Genomic DNA, 22,407 nt, shown 5'->3' with positions numbered 1-22,407 from the left:
ATCTCTAATCTCAAGAAATTGTTCTATAGAAGGCATATTGGTCAAGATTTGATTGATTTGCGAGACACGTACGACAAATCAGATGATTTCTACAGCTTCTGTAAGCTAGAATTCAGTTGGGATATTGCCATGCTCCATCTATACTCAAACTACTATACTTTTGTTACAAATTATCCAATGTTTCTGTATTCAGGACTCAATTGGACGACCTTGAGGAACAAGAATGTTGTGTACAAAACGTGGTTGGAATCAGAAGAAGCGAATGAATTATCACAAGATGATTGTACTTTGCCTTTATTCTGGATAGGGAAATGTTAATAAAGTGCGTCATTTTAAGCTTTGATTTACATGTGTAATTGTTTACACATGTAAACAATTAACTATTTTTAGCCCTTTTTTCGCTTTTTATACTTGTTTAATCTTTCTCTTTCGGTAACTGAATGTAGAGCATAATAAGTTCGGTATCTCTGTCTTTCAGATTCCTTGTTTTGAGAGTAATAATCTCTGTACCACTTCTTTAGTTGTTCTTGTTGTTCAGTAGAATAGGAATCCCAATTCTTGACGCATTGTAAATAGTCGCTGTAATTCTTGATTGAACACATTGCCATTTACTATTACTCTAGAAAATAAGTTCCTTGAAATACCTTTTGTTTCTTGCTCTCAGGTTCTCGAATTCTTTCCAGTTCGTCTAATTCTCTCTTATTTCGACGTTGTACATTTGTCATTGGACGCTCTCTTTCAACTTGTTCTACAGTAAATGTCTCTGGTATCTTTACTCAATACCCCGACAGTCTTTTCTTTCGATATGATGATTATAGCTTTTGGCAGAACAATGGCAAAGTTCTCGTTCCAATCTTGAAGGTTGATAGTAATCTCTCAAAGTGAACGTGTCAATTGAAAGTGTACAAGAGAACTTGGTGAACCAGTTGTTTCGTTGGAATTCTTTTCAATCCATCCACATTCACCGCAATCTTTTATATGAGAAGAGAATGATGTTGTTGATTCGTTACAGAAAACACACGGTGCTAGGGAATATTCACAGTTTTCCAGATGAGATTCAACAGCCCATGGTAAAAGACGAGCATCACAACCATTGTTGTCGCACAATGACCATGTAATAAGCTGTTCTAGTTGTTTACAATGGTAGTTAGTATTTGAACGGCACGATGGACACTTGTCTGTTTTTACATTACAATCTCGGCATAAATATAGTGTAAAGCAAGAGCAACACGAGTAAATAGGAGAGAAAATTGGAGTATAACAGACGCTACATTCAAGTTCTTGTTCTGATAGTTGATAGTTGATAGGATATGGTGAGTTGATTCATTGTGGTTTACAATATCTCTAGATAAAAAGTTTGTCAATAAGACGAGATATTGGGTTGGCTACTAAGTTGAATTAGAAATAATTATTTTGTTTGGCTAGATTATATGAATCAGTTAAACCCAAACATTTGGATGATGGTGATTGAACAACTACATTCTTGTTCAGACATTCGCAGGTTTTGTAAGTTGAACAATATCTCATATTCAGTTTGTAGAGCAAGATTGCCCTTTATAATCAGACAACTAATCAAACACAACAACTATTGTTTGCTATACGATGCTGCGATTAATGATTATTTACCAATTGTTAAGCTTTTTGTTGAAAATAACGCCGATAAATCAGCCATAAATACTGCTTTCAAATGGGGTTCAATCTATGACAACAGTGTCAGATATTATTTGTTACCGCTTTCCAACATAATTCACTGACTAAAACACGAGAGTTTGAAGGAGCCCTGAGACTGAAAGATATATCAAAATTAGAGTCATTGATGAACAACCGAGAATATGTTCTCAACGACTTGGAAGACAAAAACAATCTTGATATACTTCTTGAAGCAATGAAGACCAAAACTACTTTCAAAACGATACTTGAATTCAACTTTGATTTGAATGCGATACACGACAGAGGAACATTACTTGATAAACTTTTGAGTAATCAAAATACATATTTTAAGGAAATTGATTTGATTAAACAATATGGAGCAAAGACACTAAATATTACTCCAGAGATGCTAGAAGTTAATTTTTAAGGCTCTATCATCAAGACATGGTATTCATTAAAAGCACCGAGTTTGAGTCGCACAGAAAGCTCCTGAAATCTCAACCAGATAAATCTACTAGTACTCTGCTCTATGGTTTTTGACATACTGGCAAATCTCCGATAATTTAACGTTTTGGGCAACTTTGAACATAATTTGGCTGTAACTTTCGGTTAAAAAAACTGGTATCATTCGGTGCCCAATATATACTACTCACGAAAGAGATTATCTTATAATTCATTGGATAAGAAGTTCCTGTAAACTATTCATCTTCAACATCAATGACTCTTGTATCCAGTAGTTCAAAAAATCTATCCACTCCATCCTGCTCTCTATCCTCAGAATTAGTTCTTGAACAAATAAGCAAGTCGATGGATTCAATAGGTATAGTAGACTTCAACCCTTCAGAACCATTTGGTTTCATTGATATAGTTGTGTATTTGTCAAAGCACTTACTTTCATTTGGCATCCAGTAAATAATATCTGTGTGTGAAATCTTTATTCAATTGAAATATTTCAATTCCATAATTACTCCCACTCCTTTCGAATATTATCACCTGGCCGTTTCGTAGAACAACAAATGACTTTTTGATTGCATCCATTTGTATTTGAAAGCCTTTGCTTGAATTGCGGCAGTATTCTGACATAGTTGATGAACCATTATTTGGTTCACCTTCTGTCACCCAAGTTATTTGACATTCTTCTTTAAAATGCTCTTTGATTGAGGTTTTCGATACCTTGTCATCGCAAAATCGACACTGATAGTTTAAAACGACAATCATTTTTGTGTTCATCATCCCAAGGAAATAACAATAACGTACATCCCGGATGACAGCAGTCTTTCATCTGATTTTTGACAGTTTTCTCTAAAAACTTGTTATGAAATATTCTGCTAGTTTGACACTGGGGACAGTAACCTTTTCTGTCACATTTCTTAAAGCACATCAAACAAACAAAATGTAGCGCATTGAAACACTGAATTAATGGTGTGGTAATAGTTGGATAGCATATTGGACAAGTTGTGTTTTCACTGTTCATTCGAAAAGTAACATCAATCTCAGTCATAAATGGTTATACATTAATGAATGAAAATAATTAATTGGAATTTGTTTAAATTTGATAAAAAGTAACACTATAGAATACTATTATTAAATCAGGTTCCGAGAAAGAGAGAGTAAAGAGAATGAAGATCCACATTCAGAACAGAATTAGAAACAATCAAAGTGTTTTATTATTAACAAGTAGATACAACGATACATTGATGTCGTCATGTAGCATTTCAATAAGAATGATTTAGCCTTTTCAGAGTCTGTTTTCTTAGTCGTTGCTGGCATTCCCTTTGAACTGGTCAATCCCCTTCATTATAGAGCACAAATTTGATGTCAATTTGTGATTGTTGCCTCCAAAATTGCATTAGGGCATTTTCGCTGCTTCTTGACCCAGTTAGCAAATCGGTTGTAGTCACACATTAGAAGTTGATGAAAGAAGGGAATAAGAGGCTTTCGCGATTTTTATACTCGGACACCACTGGGATGTTTTGGAATGTCGTGAAACCTTTTTTCTTTCCCAAACAAAGATGGCAGAAATCGCCCCATCGCTATCAGACGCTCATATCGTCAGAACCTACCCAAAAGACTATGCTGCATTGGATACAGAATCGGAGGGAGAAGTGCAATTCGAAGTGGATATAGAAGACGAAGAGCAGTATTCCATCGCCACAAGGCTCGTCCAAAACCAGGAGTATATGGACCAGCAAATTACCCCACCATCTGCTTGGATATTGGAACTTCAGCCCTGGCAAACAACCGAAGGCACCGATTAAATTATATTTTGATTATAACTGGACTTGGAAACTCTTATTCTAGATAAACTTGGAGATTTGATTAAAACAAGGATTCAAAACAAATGATACATTGTAGGTTGTCGATGTGAATTGAATGTTGGATGAAACTGATTATCCCTTTAGATTGTTGTAAAACCACTTTTTGGATGGAATATGTGAGTGTTTTAAGAACTTGAATGACATTATTGGAATATTGTGTCAACTTTGGGTGTTTATCAATGTATTTCGATAAATTCCGAGTTACTTTATGTGGAAATATTCCCATTGTGATTGTGTGTCAAACGTTTTCAAGAACTTGTCAAATAAAGTATTTGGTGGTTGAAAAGCAAGAATGTCTTTAAAAGCAAACGATCCATTTGATATCATTCGGTATTTGTTACATTTGATAATGTCATTCACTTGACCGTTTTCAGCTGAATGAAACTCACAACTCCAAATTGATCTTGTGGTATATCCCATTGTTTGAGAGCTGATTCCTTGTTTGCTGTCTTTTCATACAATATGTTCATCGTATCTCCAGTTAAAGGATTGATATCTTCTGATTTGTGACACTTTCTACATCAGTGGAAAAAGCATCCCAGAAAGTCATAGATTGTGTTTGATTCTTCATCGTAGTCATCAACATTGTATCGTTCAATCTTTTCGCTTTGTTCAATATTACGACCTAATTCTCCTTGAATTGAATTAATCCAAAGCTTTTCGCATTTGGATACATTTCCATGTTTTTTAGAGTGTTTCAAGACTTGTGGAGGGTATTTCTTGATGATGTCGATGCCATATGATGAGCTACTGAAGCCATAAATAGCCAGAACACCAAGAAATTCTAGTAATTTTAATCTTAATCGTTTCTGAACCTTTGCATCGTCCAAATTGGCCATTATTACAAAGAACCGAGAATACTTTGAATACAACAATTGCAGATATTTGTGTCGTATTTGATCCATTTTTGTCATCACTATATCCAAAGCTTCTTCAGTTGTACCTTCAACTGGGATGAATTGAGCCTTGTTTTCTTCACTTCCAATGAAACTTGTGCTCAAAAGTTTGTGTGTTTCAATGAATGAGCTTCAAGTTGGTCGTAGATTGACCGATTTCAACCAAGTTTCAAAATCAAAGTAGATGAAATATGGATAAAATCTCATTTCTTTCGGTATATTAATTCCATTCAATTCAAGATGCTCAAATACATTCAACTTTGGTTGATAATTTCCATTTTCAAATATTATCTTTGGTTTTGCACAAACAATTGAGTGTCGTTTTATCTTTTTGAATTCACTAAAGGATGAATGGCATCTGGACATTGAAACACTGGTTAACTGAGACAAGTTAATAATGGAGGAGAAATGATGGAATTTATGGCTTATATCAGAGTATATATTCAAATTAATAACCTCCTGTATTCTTTACCTGAATGTCGTTCCATAACCGCTTTCTTTCCATTGAATCGGTATATGTTGACATTTACAAAGAAATGGCTTTCAATCTCTTTCAATTCTTGAATATCAAGTTTGGGATAACACTTCTTTACATTGGTTTTGTAATAATCCTTGTAAAGATCTTTTGCTTTCTTTGATAATCTGTCTAATCTGATTTCTGGATACTTATAACGAGCAAAACTACCAAAAACAAAGGTTATTTGTGACATACTGGAATGAAACAATGCTCTTGATATTCTTGATGAAATCAGGTAGAATTACAGATGCGCCTATTGATACCTCTGGAATGGGTGTTGTTAAAAGTACATACTCGTAGATATTTTCAATACTCCATTTGGAGTTTGAACACTTCAATTTTTCCAGTATATCATCACCATCCAATTGGTTTAGTACCGTATCAATAGTGGAATTAACTAGTGGTGAATCATTGATATTAAAGCAGGTATTATCAGAGGGATAAAACTGAACTCTATCATCAGTTTCAATGTTCCTCAGTACATATCCGAATTGAATATCGAACCAATATCTTAATGCTTGCTTTTTGTGATTCTCTTTGATGGTAAACTTCAATTCATCTAAAGTTGTAAACAAGTGTCTCGACCAATGAATTGGTTTTGATTTTGGTCAGAACGAATATTTCTTGATATGATATTGTGAAAACGACCGTTGTTCTTGTCCAGCTCTCTTTCTGTTTGTTTTGTAACTGTAAAAGTTGGTGGTAGGTTTTAGCATCGTCCATTCCACTGGAAACCCCTTGAATGTGCTTTTGAATCTTAGTTTAACCTTTCTAGCCCGTCCGACATCCAGATTTGTAATTGAACTAATCAATTCTTTGTACTAGTTTTCTCTTTCGTCTTGTATTTAATAGCAAATCGATATCTCTCGATACCATTTACTTCAAAAAGAACCTTGTACAGACCAACTGTGCTGTCATTTCCTTTAATCAACACTGCATTTTCATTCAAATGAATTTGGGTTTCTTCCAATATGTTTGACATTTCCAATGAACTTGTTTATCATTTTAAAAGAAATTAAATATTCAATTTTATCTTGGATTAAACTTATCAACTATCTATGATAGTGGCTGTGACTGAATATTGCATCTTTTATTTTCTAGACTAGATTTAAACAACATGTTGAATTTACCTTGCTCAAATCCGAGATCAAAGTACATCAACAATTTACTAACGGACACAATTTATCTCGATCCAAGAAATAATCATATCTATCAAGTTGTTGAAAAGCGTGTCAATAATTCGCTGTTGAAAGTAGCGTATAATTACGTTGGAAATGAAGAAGCGGTTGTGTTAGATGATGTTCCAGATTCCATGTTTAGACTAGAAAACCCAATCGAGGTTAATCCATCGAAACTATTAAAAGGCAAAATATTGTCTTTGGAAAACAATGCCAGTCTATTATGCGGCATCGACATAAATCACTATAAAAGGATTAAAGAAATGATAAGCGATAGTTGCTATGAAACAAACGATACCATTTATTCACTACATTATGGGTTAATTGTTCTTTTCAAAAAGCATTATCCAACTTGTGACAATGCGAAGGTTAATCTAGAAATGATGGGTTATCGAATCTTTGCAAACATAAAGATGCTGCCAAGAGTCATCGAAAAACAGCAATCATTACAGGAAAAGTTGTACAGAATTGTTATGAGCGGTGATGATTCTAATTCAGATGATGTGAAAGAAATTATCATGTAAACTATTCATCTTCAATGTCACTGTTGTATCCAGTAGTTGTTGGAAGAATCGATCCACTCCATCCTGCTCTCTTTCTTCGGAATTAGCTCTTGGATAAAACAGCAAGTCAATAACTTCAATGGGAATGATTGGCTTCAACATATTTGATTCATTTTGTTTTATCGAAATAGTTGTATATCTGCCAAAGACTTGGATCAGGAAGCTAATACGTTATGCCAGTTTGTGTGGTATCGTTGGTCAAGTGTGTTGTATCGACCTCGTAATTGCTATCATTTGTTGTTTAATGGTTTTCTCAAGGAGCTTATTGTGGAACGATCGTGTGGTTCTAAACTGCGCACAATATCCTTTTCATTGACATTTCTTGGAGCATGTCATACAGACAAAATGAGGTGCGTTGAAGCATTGAATTAATCGTGTGATTACTGTAGAAAAGTATATTTCGTATTGCGTGCTTTCATCATCAAGTCAAAGTGTGACGTTAATTTCATTCTTACTGTTTAATACAAGTAATGAAGAAATAGTTGAAATTAAGTTGATAATTCAATGAAAACTATTGGTATTCTTTGTTAAGAATTCAAACGACCCAAAACAAGGAATCCGAACGACTGAGATATTGCAATTATTGTTAACAATTCAAAAAAAGAAAAAGAGCGATTACAAAAGTACAAAAAGTCTGACCACACTGTGTAATTGCTTTCGTTCAACCTGTCAAACAAATAGTTGATTTAAATTGAATTTTAAATAAAACCGACTTGATATCAAATGAAAGACTTCAAGGCAGTTGAAACTTGAGTGTTTTTTACAGAATAAAAGTTTTAGGATTGTTCAAAACAAGGAATGTTGATTGTTATATTTATCTTGACAAACCAACTTATACAAAAGTATTTCTATTTCAGATTAATTTAAAACAAGATTTAACTGGCATTTCTGTTGATTACACGAGTCACTCTAAACAATTAGCAGTATATTGGATAACAGGTCATTAGAAATGGTGTAATAACACCAATTGCTCCAATGATTACAAACAATATCAGAAATTGGTTGAATTCAAAAAAGTTAAACAAATCGATCAAGATTTGTATAATTGATTGACAATAGTAAGAATATTCTAAGATTAAAAGATTTGGTTGTATATATTGTAAATAGGAGCTTCGACTCCAAAACTGACTTTATTTTTAAATGTTCAAATTGGCAAGACTCGTAAAAATAACCATTTCACCTCCTACTTGAGCTTCAACTTCGTCATCTTCTAAAGAATGAAAGCTAAAAGGGAATTCGCTTGTTTCAGTTTCATTTTGACTTTCCCGATATGGTGATAAAGTTCCTTTCCAGAATGAAAACGTAAATCAGAAGTAGGTAAACTTTTTGTTTCATCGCTGTCCAGCCATCTTCTACAGCGAGTACATTCACTGCGAATAGTTGTCCAAGGCAAAGTAGAATAAACAAACACAGGATAGTCATTCAAAAACCAACGATATCCAATGTATAAATGACACATCGTATAGTTCCATTTAAATGCTTTTAGAGTGTAGTCATTGAATTCTTTTTGATTTGGAAATCATCCTTCCAAGGCAACCAGGTCTTGTCCAATGAATTGTCTAGTTTGCAAATATTTTGGTAATGGACCATGAGGCGATTCTTGCCAGATAATTCAGACTTGTAAATAGTAATACGTCTGGTTAAGACCTTGATTCTAGTATTGTCATCCATATGAGAACTGACTGGTGTTTCCGAATTGATGGCAGATAATGTATACTCCAATAGAAACCAATAAATCGATTGTATCTGCATGTGGATGTGCTTCATACGTTCCATTTCTGTATGTATGAGAATCTAATTCTGGATGGTGTATATGACTGATTACTCTTGCAAATACATTGAGTGAATTCTTGTTGATTAATTTGAGCTCTTCTTCCAAATCTAAATCATTTAGAGCAGCAACTCTTCTAATCCAGGTGATAAGCTGTTCAGACATTTGTAGTAAACAATGGAAATTACAATTATAAACTAATACTACAATTTTAAGGTTTTGATAAGCCTCAATATTGCAATTATAACTTTGTTAAAAAACAAACACATTTATTTCATTCATCGGATAGCATAGCATAGATTTTTCCAGTGATATCGACAAGAGAATCTGTACTAGGTTCACCTCCAGGCAACAACTTGATGGAACATTCGTCCATCTCAATCTTTTCATCAAGACTACGCAAGAAACTCCACTGCGCATAGTTGGTAACAATTCCATAGACTGAATCCAAGTGACCAATCTCTGCTGCTACTTCACATCCAATCAAATTCTGTCATTCCTTGATCCATATCTTCCTTCTTTGCTTCGACGATATAAACTCTTTTCTTCCCACGACGTAACACAAATTCAAAATGGCCATGAGCTTTCAAGAAATCTCTGTTCAAATCTTCCTCTACTTCAATTTGAACATCTCCGTTGAACAGGAAGCACACAAATAATGATTGGTGCAATCAAATGAAGTCTCTGAGGTCCCATGAATGATATAACTGAACCAAAGCACTTTGTGGCAAACGACAAATACTGTGTGAGAATATTGAATTGAGTATCTGGAATAGCCTTTGAAGATTGGATATAAGGAGTAGTTCGTAGTACATCCTTGACCTGATTCCAAGAAACATACGAATATGCTGTTGAATCAGTCGCCTTGGATTTCCTTTTGTTCTTTTCAAGAATTTCATTGAGTTGTTCCCATCTTTCTTTTCGTTTAGGATGAGGAGCTTTTAAGCTAGATTTTGATAAAGAGCGACTCCCTAAAGAACTGTCTGCAACAGTGATGAATAGAGGAGTCTTTGCTGTATTCTGAGCAGGAATAGGGTCGTCTGGTTGTAAAGGAGTACCACCATCCGTAGTGGAAAGGGAGAGTTGGTCAATTGCATAGGAATCAAAGTGAGGAGAGAGCTCCTTCTTGCAGGCTTTAAGAAGGTCATCTACATTCTCGCAGTCTTCAGTAGATACCCTTGTAGCGTTGTTTGGCTTGAATTTGACCCAAAGTTTTGTCATTTTTAAAGCTTTTTTTTCCTCAAATAAACTGAAAAATGACAAAAATATACTTCAAAATACCAACACTTTGATACACTGCTCACTATTGACCAATTTAAAGGCAAGACTATTTCAGCTCTGAAATGTGCGATAAAAGAAGCAGTTATGCCTGCTTTGCAGACTCCTATTTGCAATTTGGATTTGAAAATAGGAAACTCGATTATTGAAGTATTAAGAGCCTCTGATTTGAAGGATGTATTAGAAGAAACTCAAGTTTCAATCACCAACACAATCATAGTGATTCCTTTAGTGACTTACCTGGACCAATGCATTTTGTGTTTTTGCTTTTCATTTGGTTTAGGACTTGGTTATTCTGTCACTGTCTTTTTGAGACTGACAATGAAGTGGAAGAATATCATCATCCATTTATTGCTGATGTCATATTCATCATTATTGATATGACTGGCTTAGGATACTCTCTATACACTATTTGGCAGTCGATCTGGCAAGCAACAATGGAATTCACAACTTGCATCTGTTTTCGCTGGAGTTTTCTGTAGTCTTCTTGTAGAACCATCTTACCATTCCTGAAAAGGTAATAATAAGTTTTAGTAAGAATCATCCAATAAACGTTAAACAATAACTGGCATTATCTAATCGTGGTTACTATATAACTTTACTACCAGATCTTGGTATAACGGCAGGATCCATTTAAAGCATTAGTATGAGTCCCGCACAAATAGCTCCTGATAATTCAAACTTGAATGCGATTACCCTTAGGTTTCTGACCTTGATGCTCATCTCTGATAACTTGTTATTTTGACAGCTTTAGAGCAAATTCAAGTCACCTAAAAAAACTGGTATTATTCGGTGTCCTATTTATACTACTTTGGATCAAGAAACGAATACAGAAATCAAGGACCTAATGAACAAAGAGGTTTTTGAAGATGAAAAGTATCTGTTTACCATTGAAAATGGTATTGTATATGCAATCAAGAACACATGCAATTTAGATGAAACCAATAAAGAATTACGAGACTACGTTGCTTCAACATGGAAAGATCCACAACTTTTACACGATGATGCTTGCTCAACAGCGACTCCAAACAAAACTGTCGAGTATTTTTTAAACGACTCCATTGAAAAGGCAATCACGTTTGTTGTCATTGAAAAAGTCGACTGAGCCAATACTCGACAGAGATGCGATCTCATCAAAGTCGGGGCTACTTTGGATAAAATCAGCTACTGATTAGATAGAGATAGCTTTGGTAACTCTTCAATCAAATGTATATCATTGAGTGCATGACAACATTTGGACTTGTAATCATGGCAAATATTAAAGCCATTGATCACAACTTATCACCACATTGAGCATGCCAACTCTCTTGGTCTTCCCATTTATCCCAACACTGTTTTTACTCTGTAAAATGCCAGCCAAAAACAAAGCAGACTTTGTAATAGTATTGAAACCCCATTGGCTAGTCTATGGTGATTAAACCCGACCGAGTCCCAATGCTAAACAAATCTAGAATACAGCCAAAACAACCAAGTCTACCGATTAGAATCATTTTGATAACTAATACTCAATTCATATTGTTTATTCAACACAAGATATATTTATCTCACAATCGAGTTCAACATTGAAAATACAGTCCATTCAACACTACATCATCGCGAATTGGCAATTCCAATGCGATTGTTATCAGAATCAAAAATAGTATAGTACAGCTTCATAAACGAATCACCCAATATCCAAAACCCATGCATATCTAGTCCAACAAATGCTGACACGCAGTATCCAAATCCAAATGGAATCACATAGTCTTCGTTGCGCAGCGTAAATGACACATTGTTCAACATAAAGGTAACTGAAGGCAGTCCTGTGCACGGTATCAACTGAAGTCCGTTTTGATATGGAATCGCACCAAGTTGTTGGTGGATCAGTGTCGCAGATACTGTTGGGATGGCTATAAGCGACGTCCCACTATCAAACACGGCTTGTGCATTTTGTATGAGAGTTGTGCCATTAAAGGTTACCGAGGTTAACCCCACTTGCCAAAATTGTCGTTTGGACAGTGGCAGCCATGTAATGGATCCATCAACATGGCTTGGATCATATCCACCAATTGTCAATACCGAACCTGGTGCACTGTTCTTGGTAAGATATAATCCAAATACTCCAGCTGGTATCAAACCTTGCGCATGCATATTTTCCATTGGTGTTGCTACATTATTGATTGAAATTTCGCGCATGCCTAATCCAAGAACTCCATCATACTTTGTGTTGATGAATGTCGTGCCTGGCTGAGATACAGACTCGGCAAAGCTTTGGTTTGTGACAGTCAGACCAGCCATATAAAAGGTATCAGAGGACATGACACCACTGAGCGATCCTGTTCCATCTATTCATAGAAAATACACATATCTAGTTAGTAATGAATGCAAACAAGTGCATATCCGACATAAACAGGACCATCTAGTTGCTATGCTAATCATAACAGGCCGATTCCTATTTAACCCCGACAAATGTGCTACCACTTTTGACATTTATATTTACATACATTGAATGGAAAACGTTTGCGTGAGTGAAGTCCAGGTGGATGAAAGCAATCGATTGAACTGAGAATGCTTTACACAGGCTGGATCCGAGCATCGCGTCGAGGGAAGCCTATAGATTCATCGAGTTTAAAAGTAGTATATGCCATGTTGTCAATTTGTGTCAAAAATTCAAACTAGATGTACCAGCATCTGCACATGCTTCTAACCATTTGATCAAATCACTTACCAGAGATTTGCTGATCCAGTATCAAACTGAACCAGAAAGCTTTGCGGCGGTGTTCCCAAAGCGATTCGACCATAATATTGCGCATCAGCACTGTTGGTGACTTCGACATTCCTCGGAGCAGCCAAACTGCTGACACTTCTTGCTTTACGACTTGGTGCCCTTGGCTTAGAGCCGTATCGTGTAATAAGAATATCTATCTGTCCCAACAAACTATCTGGAGAGTCCATGAACCTATTGTTGATTTCGATTGGAACAGAAATAGGAGCTGGTGTTTCAACCGTGTTTGTAGTATATGGATTGTCAATCGCTGGCGACGTGGATGCCGGATCAAGTACATCAACTGTAGATTCCAATGGCAATGCTGTTGAAAATTCCTGCAGAAAAGTGGTTTGAGTCGGAGTTGAAAAATCAAGCGGTACATTGCTCAACAATATAGGCGAAGCGACTGAATCTTGTGATGGCGTTCGAGTAAGGAAAAATTGGGTTTCCGCTGCTTCAAGTGCAGTAGGTGAAAATGCATCTGATGTTATCAAAGAACCAGTTGCATCAATCAATTCAAAATTGACATCACTGCTAGGCGTTTTTACAGTCGATGGTGACAGGGATTGGTCCGAGACTGTAGTACTGGTCGAGTATAGAACTGGTAAAATTACTGCATCGTCTGTAGAAGCGAGCGCGGTTTGCTTGAACTCTGTTGTGCTTTGCATCGAGTCTGTAGCAACATCCACTGTTGTCGTGGGACGCTGATCTATTGTTGGAAGCGAGCTACTTGATGGTATGTTATTCAAGTTTACTAAAAAAGCATTCGTTTTTTGTTTGGATGGTAGATTCGAGTAAGACACGAATGTGCGACGAGATTTGGATTGTGCGTACGGCACTCTCCTAAACGCAACAGCTGTCTCGCAAATGATGGCTAAAACAGTACTTGCAGGTACAAGACGTGGCAGATGCATGATGTTGCCTTTTCAAACGTTTCGAGATGGTTGAATGCTGCAAAAGAAAATGATTTGGATAATTCACAGTTGACAGCCGTTGGTAGGTATCTATTATGAGTAGATTACGTATATTTATATAAAATAAATCTCCGACACGCTTCAAATTCTCGGCCTAAATCACTATCAACTATTTCCCAGTTGAAAGCTATGGAGCGTAGACGTGCGGTTTGGTTGATGTGGCGTAGAGCATGGCAGATTTAGAGCCACTACGATGGATAGCCAATAAAATGCTGGCTTGAATTACATTACAATCTAGCACGTTGTGTGATTTGAGATTAAATGAGCACTAAGAAAGTGCTGAAATGGCAATGCAACCGAGTTGATTGTGGCCGAGTATTGTCTTGATAGATCGCGACGCTGTAACACCATATCAAATACCATGCATACCTATTCCAGCCCGCTGTAACGAAATTGCACTTTTAGGATCATTCGTGCTTCCCTATGTAGTACCATTGTTGGGTATATACTATTAGGCATTGTATGTGTTTAGTCAGTCACATGGCTATCTTGAATCTCACTATTTTCACAAAACACTGACTGATATACCAGTTTAATCTCATCAATGCATGTGGCTATGAATATCTATCAATAGCACCAGCGCAAATATACCATGGCTTCAACGATTTCAGCGATTGCAAGTTTGATAGATTGGGGTCGAATACAAGACACTGTAAAACTAACGGCTTTACTGATTGTAGCTCCAACATGGTTGGTTATTTTCAGTTTAGCATATGCTTAATTCAATTGAATGATGCCCAGATATCCGAGAATGTGAATTTGTTAACAAATAGGATAGGCATATCAATTTGACAAAAGCAATAGCCTATATTTTTGCTTGATGATTGACTTGACATTCATTTATGTCGGCCAAGGCTCGATAGTAAGTGGCCTTGATAGTTTGTATTGCATTTGGATATGAACTCGGGTCAATGTGGTTGCAGATTGTGCTGAATCTATACCACCAATAATTCTATATTTGAAAGCCTAATCTGGTGGTATTGGTATATAAATCTAATCTACCCAAAAATGATCAATGTGATTCTATTGGTATTGGTCTATGAATTTCACCAGCATTACTGATATGCCATAATGCCAGATATATTGTGGTTCCGAATATTTTGGATGAGTGCATGTCTGCTTTATTCAAACCTTGCAAGGAGCATTATGTTTAGAATTGCAAAATGGTCAAAGTCAACAACTTGTACATATGATAACGTAAATGCAATTTCGGACATTGCACGACAATCATGGTGGGAATACATCCTGCTATACAACTATTTATTTTGTTGGTATATCAGCACTGCAGATGGTAGCAAGGTGTGCGTTTTTTATCAATCTGGCAATTTTATTTGACCGAATAACTTGTCATGCCAGTACATTTGCATGGGTTGCTACAGTAATGTGGATGTATTGTTTACCATGAATATCCATACAGTTGTGATTGCTGCATAATTAGAGTAAAACCTTGAACAACTCCAATATCTAGTCTTTTGTATTGATACGTCATGAACTAGACCGCTTTCTCAGATTTAGTTGATATGTTGGCCGCTTGCTACTGCACGTTCTCAGAAAGCGGAGTTGCAACTATCAATACTTTCCGCCGATTTGATTTTAGTATCTCCATAAATGCAGAGTATAATAGCCATTTGGCATAAATTAGTTTTGAAACACCGTCATTATATTAATATTGTCCCGAAAGAATACAGCTTACGCCTGACGACCTGCATATCTTGGCATTTCAAACTTTTGTATACAAGGCTTGCTTTTTGAACTTGGAGCCATTATTACATTCCGAATAAAACAGTTGCAAAGCTTACCTATATAGATATTCGTATTTGGGCAGCTCAGCAAGAAACGCCATTCAATAATGTTGCTCGTGCACACTTTCAAGATCCTGATGTGGGGAATTTCACTGGATGTGGCTATTATCGTGGCTAATGCGTATTTGGTTGTTCGTATTCCAGATAGCAGTTCAACAGAGGCATCTGTAACAACATCATTTTATTCACCAATTATTACAGATACTCTGTCACCATCAGTGATGGATACCTTGCCGATATTGTACAGTAGCACGACCAACGATGATGAAATTTGGTCGACATCTACGACTGGATCAACAAGACTTTCAGATTTATCAACCACCGTTTTAACAACCTACACAGGATCACCAACGCCTAGTATATTGCAAAAAAGCTCCGCATATTCGGATAGTGAGAATTCACAATCATCTGAACTTGTCTCGGATACAGTCGATTTCAATTCAAATCTGTCACCTACCACTATTATATCTGCTTCATCAGATGACAATTCATCCATCACATATCAATCAGTTTCATCATTGAGCAAAAATATTACCGAGCTTAATCCAGCTGTTGTTTCTACGACTCAGACATCTTCTTTGTTTATGTATAGAACTGCTTTATCCAGTTTTCCAATTTCCACATCAGTAGAATCCGATTTTTTAACTCTTTCTGAAAGTTTGTTGACGACCAGCGAGGTACCGACTAAATCGTCGATTGGCCCAACTGCATCCACTGCAACAAGTCTGAACGATGCATATTTTTCTACACAATCAACATATACAGAATCCATCACGACACCGACCGGCTTTGATGTGTCGCAAATTTCAGCAGTATCTGCTCCAATATCGTCCATCCAATCACAAGCGCCATTTGCTCGTATTTCAACTCGATCACCGACCAGTTATGTTGATATTTTGAGACAACTTGAAGCGGACCTTATGTCACAATATTCACGGCGAAGACGTAGGCGTCGACCTATTAGAGCAATTGCCACACCTACCATGAAAGCTGTATCGCAATCTACATATTTGATTACAACAGTGACCGATTCCATTCAGATTTCAACCGCATCGGCTGATTCTTTGATGGCTCAAACCTCGACGCTAGTTTCAACTCAGTTGACATTGACATCAGAATCCTTGCCATTATTTTCGACTGCCACACAAACAGTATTAGCGACGCCTTCTGTGGTTTCGACAGTTGCTCAAAATTCATCTGGCGAGCCAGTTACGATCCCAATTGTGTTTAATACCAATTTTGACACCAATCCAGATGGTATTATCAGACAGGTTGATTTTCTTCGACAGCGGTATATTTCTCCTGAGCCAGCGTCGTTTGTGAGTAATTTGGTATCTGCGATAAGTAGTGTATTTGTAAAAGCACCACCGCCTGTACCAATTAGCAACACAGCAGATGCACAGTACTTTGGCGTCGTTCAGTTGGGAACACCACCACAAAGTTTCAAGGTTTTATTTGATACGGGATCAGCCAATTTATGGTGGGTTGACTGATACATGTGTAGATACTTGTGTAGATGATTGCAAGAATGGTTCGATTAATGAACGCGAGCATGTTCACTAAATGACTCGATTATATTGATATTTAATATGTAGGGTTCCATCTACTCGTTGTACAGATGCACCATGTATGAACCATGCCAGATATGACTTTACTCGATCGTCTACATTTACTCCAAACAACTCTCCGTTTGCGATCCAGTGTAAGTTGATGTATTATTTGATTTTTTGTTGAGCCATTCATGGATTTCATTTTATGTATAATGCTGACTGTATGATATGTTCAGATGGACTAGGATCGGTTACCGGAGTGATTTCATCAGACACATTGCAGTTTGCAGGAATCAATATACCTAATCAACAGTTTGCAGAAGCTGTGACAGAGCCAGGAAATACATTCTTGACATCGTCCTTTGATGGTGTCCTTGGACTAGGATTTACAGCGATTTCCATCAACAATATTCCAACACCGATGGATAATATGATAGCTCGTGGACTGATTCCAGCAGGAATTTTTGGATTCTTTCTTACACGAGGAGGGGTATCAGGATCATCGCTCACATTAGGAGGGATTGACACAACTCATGTGAATGGGGCGATTACCTGGATTCCAGTTGTGCGCAAAGCATATTGGGAAGTGGTGATGGATTCTGTAACACTTGGAAAAACGACTTTGGCAACTGGATCTCATGCAGTGTTTGATTCAGGTACATCACTGATTGCAATTCCCACAGTACATGCAAACCAGATTCACCAACAGCTTGGAGCAATACCATTTACCAATGGATTGCAGTTAATACCGTGCAGTGGATTACCACCGATTACATTCGCATTGAATGGTGTAGCATTTACATTACGCAACGAAGACTATGTGCTGCCCTTTGGGTTTGGATATTGCGTGTCGGTATTTGTTGGACTAGATATGAACAACTTTTGGATTCTGGGAGATTCATTTCTCAAGTTTTACTACACTATTTTTGATGTAGATAATGGTCGGGTTGGTATTGCCAACTCCAAGTGAACTGAGTCGAGTTTGATATTTTCTACAGTGACATATTCATGCTTTTACGATTGTATAAATTGAAAAGCTACTTTTGATCAAGTCCAATGACTGAACATTAGTAGCAGATTCACTTTTATATTTTTATCCAACAACTATTTTTATCAAGCCATTCATTGATTTTGCTAGTGCAATAAATTTAAACCATTGAAATAGTTTATTTTGAAATGAGCACCAGCCAACTCTGTAGTCTTAAAAGCCAAGAAAGTGATATACCAACCAAGACCATTGTAGACTCAATGCACACCCCGCTAAAGATGCCTATTCCTATTAGGCAAAATGAACCGTCTGTGCAAGGCCAGTCTCCAAGCAAATCTTCCTTTGTGACTCGACCTGCTCGAGAATTAGCAGTTTCCATTCCTAGACTATTTGTTCCCAATAGGACTGTCAAGGATGATGCCACTAATCATCCAACAGAAATGCCGTTGAACAATGATACTTCTGATTCTATATTGGTGAATGAGGTGTTGAGTGCATTGTCCTCATTAGCACCTTATCCACACCATACTGCTCATAAGCACCATTCCAGTCAAGCACCCAATCCACCAAAAGGAGAGTGTCAATTCCTAGAAGTCAGCCAGCAAGGGTTTGAGATCATCTCAACCATCGGTGAGGGTTCTTTTAGCAAAGTAAAGCTAGCTCGTCATGTATTGTTGGACAAATTGGTATGTTTGGACTACAAGTATATTTTACATGGCTATAGATTGAGATTCAAAATACACGTCTGATGATTGACCACATCCCACTCACCATTTATATAGGTTGCTCTCAAAATAATTGACAAAGACAAACTGTCCGAAAAAGGAGTATCTACCAAACAGCTGTTGCGAGAAATGTTGCTTTTAGCCTCACTGGAGCATCCCAATATAAATCGACTGCTGCAGGTTATTGATTCTCCCAAACACGTGTATATTGTCCTCGAATATGAATCTGGTGGTGACTTGTATGATAAGATTACCAAGAATACCAAGGTTTCAGAACATGAGGCTCGAGGATATATGCGCCAAATCGTATGTGGCTTACATTATTGTCACTCACAGGGAGTTGTGCACAGAGACTTGAAGCTTGAAAATAGTAAGTTTGTATTCTAGGACTACACCGTCGATATAAATGTATTCTATGCTTACTGTATGGGTTTTAGTTTTAATCAGCAAGAGTGGTGTTTTAAAGATTTGCGATTTTGGATTTTCAAATCTGCTATATAAAGGCAACGATGAGTTTGAAACCTTTTGTGGATCACCTCCATATGCCGCACCAGGTGAGAGACCTATCAGCTATACAAAGAAATGCTACATGTATCAAAACAGATGATGGGGTTGGTCACTATATTAAAAAAGTTGATGATTGTAGAGATGGTTTCCCGAAAAAAGTATCAAGGACAAAGTGTCGATATATGGTCTCTTGGTGTTATTCTTTATATAATGGTTACTGGTGTAATGCCATTTGGACAAAAGAGTTTGCCTAAAATGTTTGTCAGCATTATGTCAGGAAAGTATGAAATACCGGCTCGGGCAACTCCAGGTGTGTTGATGCAGTGTCGCGATTTTTGAATGATTGGATATATGAATTTGCATGATCAACAAAATATGGAATTAATGTCTTGAACTTTTTAGAATGTCAGTCTTTAATTGCATCAATGCTGAATGTAAAGCCATCTGACCGAACAACACTGGATCAAATTATTGCACATCCATGGATGAAAAATGACGGATGCGATTCAGCTGCAAACATTTTTAGCAGCACTATGCTAGTAGACCATACTTTGCGTAAAGATATACTTTTACAGGTTTTGAATGCAGGGTTTGACCAAAGTGCGATTCAATCATTTGTGGACACTTTAGGGCCAGGTGCTGTAAAAACTGCATACTGTCTATTGCTTGAAAATGCAACGTTGAATTCCACAAATCAAATCAAGGTCTCCGGATCCAACGGGACGGATGTTACATTGATAGGAAATCCAGATGCTACGAAAGATCCCACCATGGTCCGAGTGCCTCCACAACTCGTTGTATCTATTGAAGCAAAATTAGCTAGCCCAACCTTCAAAAAGATTGAGCCGAGTAAATGTTTGTATTCACCTGCACTAAGTACGCCAGCCTCGACACCCAATTCATGCACCTTGATACAAATTCGACAGTCCCGGGAATCTGCTTCAAAAGATATATGTCTCGAGTCAACTGTAGAGGACACTGAATTACAAGCCAATCAAGGGGTTTGCCGGAGTTTTCAGATTACCATGCCGAAAGACGACGCGTTAAAGACCATTATTCAAAATCTATCAAGTGAACATATGGCAGTACCATATACTACTGGTATAACGAATCACGATGTCGTTTTTGACAATATCGTTTGGAATTTACCACAGCTTGATCAGGACAAGTCACCGAGTTTTCTGGAAGCTGCTTCACCCGAGGATGCCATTGACTTACTCTATCACAACTACGATAGTTTCAAGCAGCAAGATATAAAACAGTTGTTTTTTCGAATTTCTTTGTCAAATAACGCTACAGTATCTCTTAAAACAGCCACTTCAAGTGCAGTTTTAAATTTTAAAATCGAGTCTTTGCCATTCCACTATCGAGATGCATTTGAGAAGCTGATTACCCAAATTATGTCTGGAGTCTATTAGATTTTCGATATCTAGTTTTTTATCTGCAGTTTTGTGCAGATTTTATTTTTCGAAAACTAACAAGCTTGAAGTTTTGAAAAATAAAGTACGTTTGTCTAGATGTAATTTGACTTTATGCGATAGACCTAAAATAAACCTTCAAATATTTGATTAGCATTACCATCCAATGTTGTAGATGCGCTACCATTATATACAGAGAAATATTGGACTGTGTAGATTACACACTAGACAGGCATGATTGATCTTTTATAGATATATCAAGGTTAACTGAAAACTATTCTATGAGGTAAATTCACTTTATTTTGGATGAAACGAGTTTGAAGCAAAAAGATCTACTGTTGTATTTGGAGCGGCTGATCCAGTATTCCGTTCTGTACATGGCATGAGTATGGTTAGGCAAGCCACATCTAGATTGTTTTACACGCTAGATAGACGATACACTTACCCATTGGCGGCTCGTGATTGTTGATCTCCAAAAAATCATCAAACTCATCGTCGTGTTTGGGTAGACTTGTATAGGGTGAGCTTACAGGGGTATCTTTAGAAAACGTAAGCGAAGATTGAATTTTCCCATAAAGAGTTTTGAATGTTTTGGATGCAGTATCTTTAATTTGGCTTGTTGTCTTGAGTATCATTTTGCCAATAGGTTCCTCTTCTAAATCTACAAGTAATAAAATGCAAGTTGAGAATTCATGAATTCAGAATAAATGGAATGGAAAATGAGTGGGGTTACCTTGTGTACCTTGCTCAAGGTGTCGCTGAGCCACTGCGATGTTTAGTCATGGAAAACCGGCAGCGTCATTGGGTTAGCTGAAATCTGACTATTGGCTTGTTTGAAATAATAAATGGCAATGCAAAACACTACCGTAGTTACGACGATCCTCCTCTTGGAGTCTCATGGCAAATTCCTCATCCTCCATTTGTTGGTTTAGCTCTTGAGCAATTTGTTCATCTGTTTTTTGAAACGAGGAAATCTGTGGTATAGTGTCATGCAATGGTTCGTTTGGCACGCCAACATGATGTAGCAAGCCCTGGCCAGTGTGTAGCGTGCCTCCATCAGCGATGGCCATTGGAGGTGAGATATTTGCAGTGGTATTCTCTGGCGATAGAGTTGTACCTTGACCAGATATTTCCAGCAAGGCATTCACTGTTCGTTCCATATCATTGTTTTGAGCTAAAAATACTTCCTCGATGACCTCTGCATCCACATTTGCAAACATGCGTTTCAAATCCTAATTAAAAAGTTATTTGATATTGAAGTGTAATAAAAGTCACCCAACACTTGGCTGTTAGTAAAACTAGTTTAAATAGTCGGATACCAAGTATATTTTTAATTCATGTTTACCTCCATTATGCCAAGTTTGGGCAAGCTGAAAGAGAGCTGGCAACTGTTGATAAACGCGTCGCTCACTGCCATATTCACAAAATGGGATACGATTCCCAACTCTCCCACAAACCAAATATTGTATGAATAAGATGAAAACAATGTTCATTCCTAAAACTTCAATCTTTGTTCCCTTGGATTC

General features: G+C 37.0%; 8 protein-coding genes across 8 annotated transcripts; 4 read left to right on the top strand and 4 right to left on the bottom strand.

The window, feature by feature from the left end:
• Window positions 1-3,662: 3,662 nt before the first annotated feature.
• On the top strand, window positions 3,663-3,908 carry BATDEDRAFT_90188 (uncharacterized protein; the record flags this gene model as incomplete). Its single annotated transcript, XM_006680487.1, has 1 exon — window positions 3,663-3,908. The coding sequence occupies one exon, from the start codon at window positions 3,663-3,665 to the stop codon at window positions 3,906-3,908; it is 246 nt and encodes an 81-aa protein (XP_006680550.1).
• A 581-nt stretch (window positions 3,909-4,489) lies between these two features.
• BATDEDRAFT_26214 (uncharacterized protein) lies at window positions 4,490-6,363 on the bottom strand (the record flags this gene model as incomplete). The annotated part of the gene is made up of 4 exons (XM_006680277.1): window positions 4,490-4,958; window positions 5,321-5,545; window positions 5,577-5,940; window positions 6,204-6,363. The coding sequence occupies 4 exons, from the start codon at window positions 6,361-6,363 to the stop codon at window positions 4,490-4,492; spliced, it is 1,218 nt and encodes a 405-aa protein (XP_006680340.1).
• A 2,804-nt stretch (window positions 6,364-9,167) lies between these two features.
• On the bottom strand, window positions 9,168-10,114 carry BATDEDRAFT_90292 (uncharacterized protein; the record flags this gene model as incomplete). Its single annotated transcript, XM_006680417.1, has 2 exons — window positions 9,168-9,361; window positions 9,523-10,114. 2 exons carry the CDS (start codon window positions 10,112-10,114, stop codon window positions 9,168-9,170), a joined length of 786 nt encoding a protein of 261 aa, XP_006680480.1.
• Window positions 10,115-10,258: 144 nt separating this feature from the next.
• Window positions 10,259-11,276, top strand: BATDEDRAFT_26212 (uncharacterized protein; the record flags this gene model as incomplete). The annotated part of the gene is made up of 2 exons (XM_006680276.1): window positions 10,259-10,348; window positions 10,926-11,276. The coding sequence occupies 2 exons, from the start codon at window positions 10,259-10,261 to the stop codon at window positions 11,274-11,276; spliced, it is 441 nt and encodes a 146-aa protein (XP_006680339.1).
• A 485-nt stretch (window positions 11,277-11,761) lies between these two features.
• Window positions 11,762-13,105, bottom strand: BATDEDRAFT_12639 (uncharacterized protein; the record flags this gene model as incomplete). Its single annotated transcript, XM_006680190.1, has 3 exons — window positions 11,762-12,495; window positions 12,655-12,761; window positions 12,879-13,105. The coding sequence occupies 3 exons, from the start codon at window positions 13,103-13,105 to the stop codon at window positions 11,762-11,764; spliced, it is 1,068 nt and encodes a 355-aa protein (XP_006680253.1).
• A 3,655-nt stretch (window positions 13,106-16,760) lies between these two features.
• BATDEDRAFT_20117 (uncharacterized protein) lies at window positions 16,761-18,402 on the top strand (the record flags this gene model as incomplete). The annotated part of the gene is made up of 3 exons (XM_006680222.1): window positions 16,761-17,173; window positions 17,289-17,395; window positions 17,480-18,402. 3 exons carry the CDS (start codon window positions 16,761-16,763, stop codon window positions 18,211-18,213), a joined length of 1,254 nt encoding a protein of 417 aa, XP_006680285.1. The 3' UTR covers window positions 18,214-18,402.
• A 269-nt stretch (window positions 18,403-18,671) lies between these two features.
• On the top strand, window positions 18,672-19,960 carry BATDEDRAFT_12607 (uncharacterized protein; the record flags this gene model as incomplete). The annotated part of the gene is made up of 5 exons (XM_006680185.1): window positions 18,672-18,917; window positions 19,014-19,326; window positions 19,394-19,510; window positions 19,603-19,773; window positions 19,866-19,960. Coding segments are annotated over 5 exons (942 nt in total), but the record flags the coding sequence as incomplete, so codon positions are not given.
• Window positions 19,961-21,178: 1,218 nt separating this feature from the next.
• On the bottom strand, window positions 21,179-22,298 carry BATDEDRAFT_26208 (uncharacterized protein; the record flags this gene model as incomplete). Its single annotated transcript, XM_006680275.1, has 4 exons — window positions 21,179-21,288; window positions 21,327-21,542; window positions 21,747-22,113; window positions 22,227-22,298. 4 exons carry the CDS (start codon window positions 22,296-22,298, stop codon window positions 21,179-21,181), a joined length of 765 nt encoding a protein of 254 aa, XP_006680338.1.
• Between the last annotated feature and the right edge of the window lie 109 nt (window positions 22,299-22,407).

The sequence above is a fragment of the Batrachochytrium dendrobatidis genome (genome assembly GCF_000203795.2).
Source record: "Batrachochytrium dendrobatidis JAM81 unplaced genomic scaffold BATDEscaffold_9, whole genome shotgun sequence".
NCBI classification, from domain to species: Eukaryota; Fungi; Chytridiomycota; class Chytridiomycetes; order Rhizophydiales; genus Batrachochytrium; species Batrachochytrium dendrobatidis.
Note: the sequence above shows the minus strand (reverse complement) of the source record. Positions and strands in the feature narration are given on the sequence as shown.